The sequence below is a fragment of the Tachyglossus aculeatus genome, chromosome 7 (genome assembly GCF_015852505.1).
Source record: "Tachyglossus aculeatus isolate mTacAcu1 chromosome 7, mTacAcu1.pri, whole genome shotgun sequence".
Lineage (NCBI taxonomy): Eukaryota > Metazoa > Chordata > Mammalia > Monotremata > Tachyglossidae > Tachyglossus > Tachyglossus aculeatus.
Window position 1 is genome coordinate 26,878,206 of NC_052072.1, and position 10,107 is coordinate 26,888,312.

General features: G+C 50.2%; 1 protein-coding gene across 2 annotated transcripts; it reads left to right on the forward strand.

Moving 5' to 3' along the window:
* Window positions 1–795: 795 nt before the first annotated feature.
* GOLT1A (golgi transport 1A) lies at window positions 796–9,846 on the forward strand. Of its 2 annotated transcripts, none has more exons than XM_038749627.1 (5): window positions 796–877; window positions 2,952–3,043; window positions 4,606–4,784; window positions 5,134–5,197; window positions 9,492–9,846. In XM_038749627.1, exons 1-5 carry the CDS (start codon window positions 853–855, stop codon window positions 9,528–9,530), a joined length of 399 nt encoding a protein of 132 aa, XP_038605555.1. In that variant the 5' UTR covers window positions 796–852; the 3' UTR covers window positions 9,531–9,846. The 2 variants fall into 2 exon arrangements, with proteins under 2 accessions (XP_038605555.1, XP_038605554.1); XM_038749626.1 differs by lacking the exon at window positions 9,492–9,846 and adding an exon at window positions 9,361–9,425.
* Window positions 9,847–10,107: the final 261 nt, after the last annotated feature.

Below are 10,107 nucleotides of genomic sequence, written 5' to 3' on the forward strand. Positions count from 1 at the left end.
CACTGTTCTAAGTGCTGGATCCCAAAGGATGGGAGTTGAAAGTCTTGGACAGCTGCCTCAACCCCATCTTCATGTCCCGAGGTGCTTGTAGCCCTTGAGCCTGAATCACTGCTTTGCCCTCCTCCTCCTTTTCTTCCTCAGGGGCTCAGTCTTCACTGGTTCGTTAGTTGCCACCTCAGAACAATTAAACTGACCTCCATATGGGAAATTTCCAGACCCAATGTATCCTGGCGTTTGCCCCCCAAGCCCATCCATTTTCAGGTAGGCAGATTACTTGTGATGTGAGAAAATTTGGCAGTTCATTCTCCTGCCCTTGCCCTGGTTTCCCGTGGGGCCTGCAGGTGAGTTGGGGGCTGGTGCTCCAGTGGACATGGGCAGGTAGGGTAAGAGGGTGAGGAGAACCCTTAAGACCCCAATTTCAGTCAGGTGGGGTGTGAGGAGTTGCATACCCCACTCCGGCTCAGCAAACCTGAGGTGAAAGAGTCCCCTGGAAAGTGAGTCTGGGGATGAGCTCCCTTCAAGGGCCAGAAGGACTGAGGGACACAGAAGTCCAAGAAGAGGGGGTCAGTGGAAACAGCCATTGGGTGAGGCTGGTGGGGGGAGTGGGAGGGACATAAGGACATCAGTTGAGAGACAGAGCACAAGCTGGGGCTGGGGTCTTTCTTGGACAGGCAGGGCAAGGGAGTTCTGGGATTAAAAGGCAATCTCCAGCTACAGGGAGTTAATCATTTTCCCGGTGACGAGATTTACAGCCTTGCCAAGGGTCAGCCTCTGAATGGCAGCACGTGGAAGCAGCTGGCAGCTCCCGGCCGCCCGCTGCCCCCAGCCCTGGGAGCGCCTGGGTCCCCCAGGATGGTGACCATCACCGAATGGCAGAGTGAGTCCGGGTGGCCCAAGGGGTGGCCAGGGGCTCGGGCCCATCCGAGCCGGGCACATCCAGGTCTCGGGCTCTGCGGGGAAATGGGCGACGAAGGCTAGGCCTTATCGCCTCCGCCCTCTCCTTGGAAGACCCACTCCCTGAACTCTGGAACCGGTGGCTGCTGGAGCTCCTGGGCTGGAGCTGTGGGAGGCAACTGGGGATGGGCAGGGAGGACTGGCCCAGTCCTGGCTGGTAGGTAGGAGGGGGGACAGGTAGACATAACGACAAGAATATTAGAGAGGCCCGAATGGCGATACAGCAAGACCTGGGGGAAGGATCATGAGATTCAACAGGCCTGCATCATAGTTCTGAGCTGGCTGATCTTGTGCAAGCCTCCAACTCACCTGGGGCCTCAGTGTTCCCAACAAGAAAGTGGGGAGATTCATCCTAGTGTGTTGTTATTATTATTATTATTATTGTTGTTGTTGTTATTGCCTTTGATAAACAGTATGTGTCAAGCACTGTTCTAAGTGGTAAGATACAAGTTAATCACTTCTGACATAGTCCCAGTCCCATATGGGGATCACAGTCTAAGTAGAAGGGAGAACAGGTATTTAATCCCCATTTTTCTGTTAGGGAAACTAAGGCACCAAGAAGTTAAATCATTTGCCCAAGGTCACACAACAGACAAGGGAGAAGCATCCTGGCTTAAGTGGAAAGAGCACTGGATTGGGAGTCAGGTGTCATGGGTTCTAATCCTGGCTCTGCCACCTATTAGCTGTGTGACTTTGGGTGAGTCACTGAGCTTCTCTGTGACTCTGTTATCTCTTCTGTAAAATGGGGATTAAGACTGTGAGCCCCACGTGGGACAACCTGATTACCTTGTATCTACCCAAGTGGTTAGAACAGTGCTTGGCACATAGTAAGCACTTAACAAGTGAGAAGCAGCGTGGCTCAGTGGAAGGAGCCCGGGCTTTGGAGTCAGAGGTCATGGGTTCAAATCCCCACTATGCTCGTTGTCAGCTGTGTGACTTTGGGCAAGTCACTTCACCGTGCCTCAGTACCTCATCTGTAAAATGGGGGTTAAGACTGTGAGCCCCTGTGGGACAACCTGATTACCTTGTAACCTCCCCAGTGCTTAGAACAGTGCTTTGCACATAGTAAGTGCTTAATAAATGCCATCAATTAACAAATATTATTATTATTATTATTATTATTATTATTATAACCCAGGTCCTCTGACTCCTAGGCTCATGCTCTTTCCATTAGACTATACTGCTTTTCAAGCTCTCAGCAGAGGCTGGAACTTGGATTGAGGCAAACTGACTGAACACACTGGAAAATAGGGGTGCTAGATAAATTTGTTGTATCATGCCCAGTGTCTCTCAGCCCTCACCACCTCACCTGATCTAGTGGGGAGTCCCAGGACTCTGAATGGGCCCCAAGTGAGCCAACCAGAACACACTGGAAAATAGGGGTGCTAGATAAATTTGTTGTATTGTGCCCCGTGTCTCTCACCCCTCATCACCTCACCTGATCTAGTGGGGAGTCCCAGGACTCTGAATGAAACCCAAGTGAGCCAACCAGAACAGCCTTGACTAAAGTTTGGTTGCTGGAGGGACAAACAGGATGAAGTGGAAAGGGGGAGACTTGAGGGGAAGTGGAAACCTTCTGGCTCTGACCATAAGAGATTGATATTGGGTTGCTTGGTTCAGAGGACTCCAATGACCCCTCCTGGACCCCTCTGGCTTTCTCTTCTGGTGCCCCTAAGATAGTGGGGTCTATGCTTCCACTGAGACCTGAAACTTGCAGCCTGGGAAGAAGCTGCCTGGGAGAGAAGCTGGCTCCTCTGTAGGTCTGGGGCAGAAGGAACACCAGAGCCTAACCTGGCTGTAGGGATGAGTTCTCCTCCGCTTCCTCCCTCTCCTCTGGACTCCGCCTCCTCGCCCCACAAAACCCCATTGACATCCCCAAGCACTTCTAGTCCCCCAAGGCCTCACAAGAATATTGGCTGGGGGGGTGGAGAAGGGGTCGCAGAGGGAGGTATCAGTTTTCCCTGCTCCTTAGCCCTACCTCTGGGCTCTCCTTACAGAGATCGGCGTGGGCACCACAGGTTTCGGGGTCTTCTTCATCTTCTTGGGAATACTCTTGTACTTTGACTCTGTGCTTGTGGCCTTCGGAAACGTGAGTAACCTCAGACCCAGCCTCCCCACCCCCTGCCCACCCCAACTGGCAATCGATCAATCAATGGTATTTTTAGCATGTTCAGCACACTATATTTGGGAGAGTATAATACAATAGGATTAGTAGACATGATCCCTGTCCTCAAGCTGGAGAGGCGGACACTAAAATCAATTAAGGGGAGACAGACATTCAAATCAATTACAGGTAGGGGTAAGCAAGCAACAGAGTTTAAAGATATGCACATAAGAGAAGGGAGGAATGGGGGCCAGGGTAGGGGGGGAGTGCCCAGGTACTTGGGGATGAGGAAGTGATGAAATGCAGTTGGTTAGTGGGGGTGGGAAATAGGGTAGGGATGCGAGGTTAGTCAGGGAAGACTTTCTGGAGGAAATGTGATTTCAGAAAGGCTTTAAAGTTGTGGAGGGTGAAGCGGGAGAGAGTTTCGGGCAGGAGGGAGAACTGTGAGAAAGAGGTAGTCAGAAGACACATCAATCAATCTTATTCACTGAGCACTTGCCTTGTGCACTGTACTAAGCGCTTGGGAGAGCACAATATAACAGAGTTGATAGGCAAGTTCCCAGCCCACGACTAGCTTAGTCTAGAGGATGAGAATGAGGCACCCCTGACACGTCTCCTGGAGTCGGGATCCCTTCTCCTCTCTCCTAGGGGACTTGAAATAGCAGAGTGCCTCCTCCTCCAGCTGCCTGGGCCCTACGGACAGGGCCAGGCCTTGCCCAGAGCCTGATTAAGCTCTGATTAAGCCTGATTGAGTCTAATCAGCACATGTTAGCATTGTAAGCCATGTTAATCAACTACACATATAGCCTGACTCTAGGGTAGTCAGAATTTGTGAGTTTTAACCCTGGCTCTACCGCTGCTGCTTAGGGCATGATTATTATTACTACTATGGCATTTATTAAATGCTTACTATGAGGCAAACACTGTTCTAAGCTCTGGTGTAGATATACGATGCAATTCTTATCCCAGATGGGGTTCATAGTCTAAATAGGAAGGAGATCAGGCACTGAATTCCCATTTTACAAATGAGGAAATTGAGGGATGGAGAAGTTAAGTGACTTGCCCAAGGTCTCATAGAAGGCAAGTTCCAGAACCAGGATTAGAACCCAGGCTCCCTGGCTCTCAGGCCGATGGTCTTTCCATTAGGCCAAGCGGCTTCGTTTGATCTGTGTGGTGTCTGGGTTCCAGATTCCCCATCCTTAAAATGGGAACAATCAGCCAGCCCCTCCCTACCCCGAGGGGAAGTTAGAGGATCAGAGCTTTGAGAGGGAGTTTTGAGTTCTTGGGAATATGGACCCCCTAGAAAGTTGGGGATCTGCTATTCAAAAGAGCCTGCCAGGAGTCACCCTGCCTAACCCTCTGCCTCCAAGCAGGAACCTCCCTCCTTTAGCTGAATCTAGACCGATCTCCTCAGAGCCTCCATCACTTTGCCTGTCTGTAGGTTTTTCCTATGCTCCGTGGCTCCTAAACCCTATTCCTCGGTCCTGGGGCAGAGTAGTTTTCTTCTAAAGGAGCATCAGGACCCTCTTCTTCTCCCCCCTGGACAGCTCCTGTTCCTCTCCGGCCTCGCCTTCATCATCGGACTCAGAAGGACGTTTGGCTTCTTCTTCCGACGGCAGAAGCTCAAGGCCACCAGCTTCTTCCTGGGTGGTGTGATCATCGTTCTCCTACGCTGGCCTCTCCTGGGGATGATGCTGGAGACTTACGGTTTCATCAATCTCTTCAAGTGAGTCCTCCATCTCTCCCCTCGACCCATGGCCATCGGAACACCTGCCGCTCCCTCTACAGACTCTTTCCTTGGGCCTCTTGACAGCAATGTAAATCTCTCCTCCCCCAGTGCAGTTAGTTCCAAAGAATTGGGAGGGGATAGAATGGGAAACACTCAACAACCAGGAGGCACTGACCCTCTAAGGCAACATGACTCTTCCCCAGATTCAGCTACATCTCCAGGTAGAAGGAACTTCTAATAACCTAGCTAGACCCCTCGCTTTCCCTTGTGCTCTCCCCATCCTCCTCTCAACCCCCATCAGGGGAAACTTATCAGACCCCAACATCTCTCTCTTTTGTGTTCCCAGGGGATTTTTCCCAATCGCCTTTGGCTTCCTCGGCTCAGTCACAAACATCCCACTCCTGAGTCCGGTAAGTTGAGCCCTTGGCTCTGGGGGCCTGGAATTGGCAAAGCCAGCAATCAGGAGAAATGCTTCCTTCCCACGGCAGTGGTCAGCGTGGGAAACTCATTAGAGAAGCAGCGTGGCTCAATGCAAAGAGTCAGGGGTCATGGGTTCAAATCCCGACTCCGCCTCTTGTCAGCTGTGTGACTTTAGGCAAGTCACTTCACTTCTCTGGCCCTCAGTTACCTCATCTGTAAAATGGGGATTAAGACTGTGAGCCTCCTTTGGGACAACCTGATCACCTTGTAACCTCCCCAGTGCTTAGAACAGTGCTTTACACATAGTAAGTGCTTAATAAGTTCCATTATTATTATTATTCCCACGGAGCAGAATGGAGACATCAGCAAGTTCAGGGGGTTTTGGCTTTAATCGTGGGCAGATAATCTTTAAAGAGGGGGAAGTAGGAGGAACGTGAGCTGCAGGAGGGTTGTCCAGGAGGACAGACATGGAATGATTCCTCCTGGTCTTGCTGGCAGAATACTGGGCTGGATGGGTCAGTGGTCTGACCCACTTCACTTCTCTGGGCCTCAGTTACCTCAACTGTAAAATGGGGACTAAGACTATGAGCCCCACATGGGACAGGGACTGTGTCCAACCTGATTTGCTTATATCCATCCCAGTGCTTCGTACAGTGCCTGGCACATAGTTAAGCACTTAACAAATGCCATTATTATTATTGTTATTATTATTGTTGTTATTATTAAATCCATGCCCTCTTCCAAGCCACTCCCCACATTCCAGGATCAGCCACCCTCTCTCTTCAGTGCCGTGCCCCACTCCCTCCCCACCTCCACAGGCTATGCGCTACAGGAATCCGGCCTTGGCTTAATAATAATGATGGCATTTGTTAAGCTCTTACTGTGTACAAAGCACTGTTGTAAGCACTAGAGAGGATACAAGGCAATCAGAATGCCCTGCTTGGGGCTCACAGTCTTCATCCCCATTTTATAAATGAGATAACTGAGGCACAGAGAAGTTAAGTGACTTGCCCAAAGTCACATAGCTGACAACTGGTGGAGCGGGATTTGAACCTATGACCTCTGATTCCCAAGCCTGTGCTCTTTCCATTGAGCCACGCTGTTCTACTTGCAGTTGTCCCTACCATTCACCCATGCCCCTGTAGCGGATTAGCGTGGCTCAGTGGAAAGAGCCCGGCCTTTGGAGTCAGAGGCCATGGGTTCAAATCCCAGCTCCCCCACTTGTCAGCTGTGTGACTTTGGGCAAGTCACTCAACTTCTCTGTGCCTCAGTTACCTCATCTGTAAAATGGGGATTAAGACTGTGAGCCCCCCGTGGGACAACCTGATCACCTTGTAACCTCCCTAGTGCTTAGAACAGTGCTTTGCACATAGTAAGTGCCTAAAAAATACCATTATTATTATTATTATTATTATTATTATTATTGTCAAAATTGGGCGCAACTGGGCATTCAGCTCTCCCAGCACTGGGGCCTGAAGGGGCGGGAGATCTGCAACTGAGCCCAGGGAGTGTGGCTTTCAGGGCCAGCTTGGGTGCAGGTGGAACTAGAAGGAGACTTGGCCTTCACCTTTGGGAGGACGTTGCCATGAGTGTACAGAAGTAGTTAGTCAATGAGTCAATCATATTTATTGAGCGCTCAATGTGTACATAGCACTGTACTAAGCACTTGGGAGAGTACAAAATAACAATAAACAGCCTACAATGAGCTTACAGTCAGGTAGGTACCCCATGGAGACCAGGAGCTTCCCAGCCTGCCCCCGACCCCCTTTCCTCTCCGGGTTCTAATCCCGGCTCCGCCACTTGTCAGCTGTGTGACTTTGGGTAAGTCACTTAACTTCTCTGTGCCTCAGTTACCTCATCTGTAAAATGGGGATTAAGACTGGGGGCCCCACGTGGGACAACCTGATCACCTTGTATCCCCCCCAGCGCTTAGAACAGTGCTTCGCACATAGTAAGTGCTTAACAAATACCATCATCATCATCATCATCATCACAATCCCAAAGGTTGGGGAGAGAAGGGAACCTGTAGGTACATCTGAGCCATCCAAACCTGGCTGTGTTTCTGAGAGACAGCAGGACCTTCCAAAGCTTTGGTTCCCCCTGACTTTGGGAGGAGACTTGTCTGGTGTCATTAAATGGTTCATTCAATCATATTTATTGAGCACTTCCTATGTGCAGAAGACTGCACTAAGTGCTGGGGAAGTACAAGTCAATCAATTAATCAATCGTATTTATTGAGCACTTACTGTGTGTAGAGCACTGTACTAAGCACTTGGGAAGTACAAGTTGGCAACATATAGAGACAGTCCCTACCCAACAGTGGACTCACAGTCTAGAAGGGGGAGACAGAGAACAAAACCAAACATATTAACAAAATAAAATAAATAGAATAGATATGTACAAGTAAAATAAATAAATAGAGTAATAAATATGTACAAACATATATACATATATACAGGTGCTGTGGGGAAGGGAAGGAGGTAAGACGGGGGGGTGGAGAGGGGGATGAGGGGAAGAGGAAGGAGGGGGCTCATATAGAGACGGTCCCTACCCAACAACGGGCTCACAGTCTAGTCCTCTCCCCCTCGTCCCCATCTCCATACCCCCGTCTTACCTCCTTCCCCTCCCCACAGCACCTGTATATATATATATGTTTGTACAGATTTATTACTCTATATATTTATTTTACTTGTACATATCTATTCTATTTATTTTATTTTGTTAATATGTTTGGTTTTGTTCTCTGTCTCCCTCTTCTAGACTGTGAGCCCACTGTTGGGTAGGGACTGTCTCTATATGTTGCCAACTTGTACTTCCCAAGTGCTTAGTACAGTGCTCTGCACACAGTAAGTGCTCAATAAATATGATTGATTGATTGATAGAAGGGGGAGACAGACAACGAAACAAATAGGTGTCAATACTGTCAGAATAAATAGAATTGTAGTTATATATACCTCAAGCACCTCCCTCCCACTACCAACGGCCCCAGTGGGATCTCTCTGTCCCAGAGCACCCCCAGCCCGGGGTCCAGGGAAGCAACAACTCAGAGCTTCGGGGGTCTGGGTGGCTTTCCAGGGAAACAGCAATGATTCCCCCCAACCTGCCTCTGCCTAGGGTGCCGCCAACCTCTTACCCACGGCTGCCTCTGACCTAGAATGTCTTCCCTATTCATATCTGACAGACAATTACTCTCCCCACCTTCAAAGGCTTATTGAAGGCACATCTCCTCCAAGAAGCCTTCCCTGACTAAGTTCCCCTTTCCTCTTCTTCCACTCCCTTCTGTATTGCCCTGGCTTGCTCCCTTTATTCCCTTTATTTAGAGAAGCAGCATGGCTCAGTGGAAAGAGCCCGGGCTTGGGAGTCAGAGGTCATGGGTTCTAATCCCCGCTCCGCCACTTGTCAGTTATGTGACTTTGGGCAAGTCACTTAACTTCTCTGTGCCTCAGTTACCTCAGCTGTAAAATGAGGATGAAGACTGTGAGCTCCATGTGGGGACAACCTGATCTCCTTGTATCCCCCAGCACTGAACAAATATCATCATTATTATTATTTATTTATTCATCCTTCCTCCCAGCCCCACAGCACTTATGTACATATCTGTAATTTTATTTATATATATTAATGTCCCTCTCCCCCTCTAGACTGTAAGCTCACTGTGGACAGGGAATGTATCTGTTATATTGTTGTATTGTACTCTCCCACATGCTTAGTACAGTGCTCTGCACACAGTGAGTGCTCAATAAATACAATGGACTGACTGACTGATTGACTGACTGTGAGTCTCTCAGAGTCCAGGGCTGATGAAACAAGTTCCTCCCGGGGAGCTCTGGGCCGGATAGTGTACCCCAATAACTGCAGGGTCCCAGAGCCCAAGCCAGGGGCCCCCAGCAGCCATTTCCAGCTCCCTAAATTCCCTCTACTTAGAGACTCTTCCCCAGTCCCCTCCAAAAGAGACGTTTTTCCTGCCCCTCTGTCCTCCGTGGGATGCTGGCACATAAGGGCAGGGTCCAGGCCTCTCTGCTCTGCTTGGCACCTTGCTTGTTGCAGGAGCCCAGGAAAGGTTAGAGGGCATGGGGGCTTGTGGAGGTGATAGTGAAGAGCCTCAGCCCCGGCTATAGCACCCAGAGGTTCTGTGGGCTGCTCTCTCCCCCAGCCCCCTCTCGCCGCCTCTGCCGAGCCTCGAGCCGCGGCCCCCTGACCGCTCCACGCTGAATCCCGTAATAAGCTGGATATTGAATCGGCTCCTCCAGCATTGTCTTCAATAATGATTCTTCCTTCTGGCAGCTGTTCCGCAGGCTTCAAGGTACCAGCTCCATGGTCTGACCGGGACAGGAAGTGATTGAAAGAGGTGGACTCATCCATGATATGGGATCTGTGCCTTCCCTGCCCCCGCTTCCCTCTTCTGACGCAGACCCGGGTTCTTTCCTGTCGGGAGAAGGGAGGGAGGTTTGGGGGGGTTGATTCTTCAAAGCCAAAGTTGTCCCCCACCCTGGCCCCCGCTTTGCTCCTGGATGTGGTCTCTTTGAGGGCCTCAGAGCCCTTGGTGGCGGGGTGGCACTGGGCGGGGGGAGTGTCAAAGAGATGAACCACACTGGTTCAGAGCCTGGGAATTGGTACTTGGGTTTTACTGCTGCCTGGAATGGATGGAAAGATTAAAACTCTAATCTGAGCATTCTCAGTGGTGTGCATTTCTGGCCCCTGCTCCTAGGCTCTCTGAGTCAAGGGTGCCTTGGGCAGGTTGGGCCCCCAGGAGTCATTTCATCCAGTCCCCTGCCTTCAGACAAATTGTCTCCAAAATGTCCCCCTTCTTAGAATCTCCTGAGGAAAGAGATTCCCCTTCATTGTGCCAGGAGGGTCTAACAGCCATGATCGGAAAGAAGCTCTTCCTCCTCACTTAAAT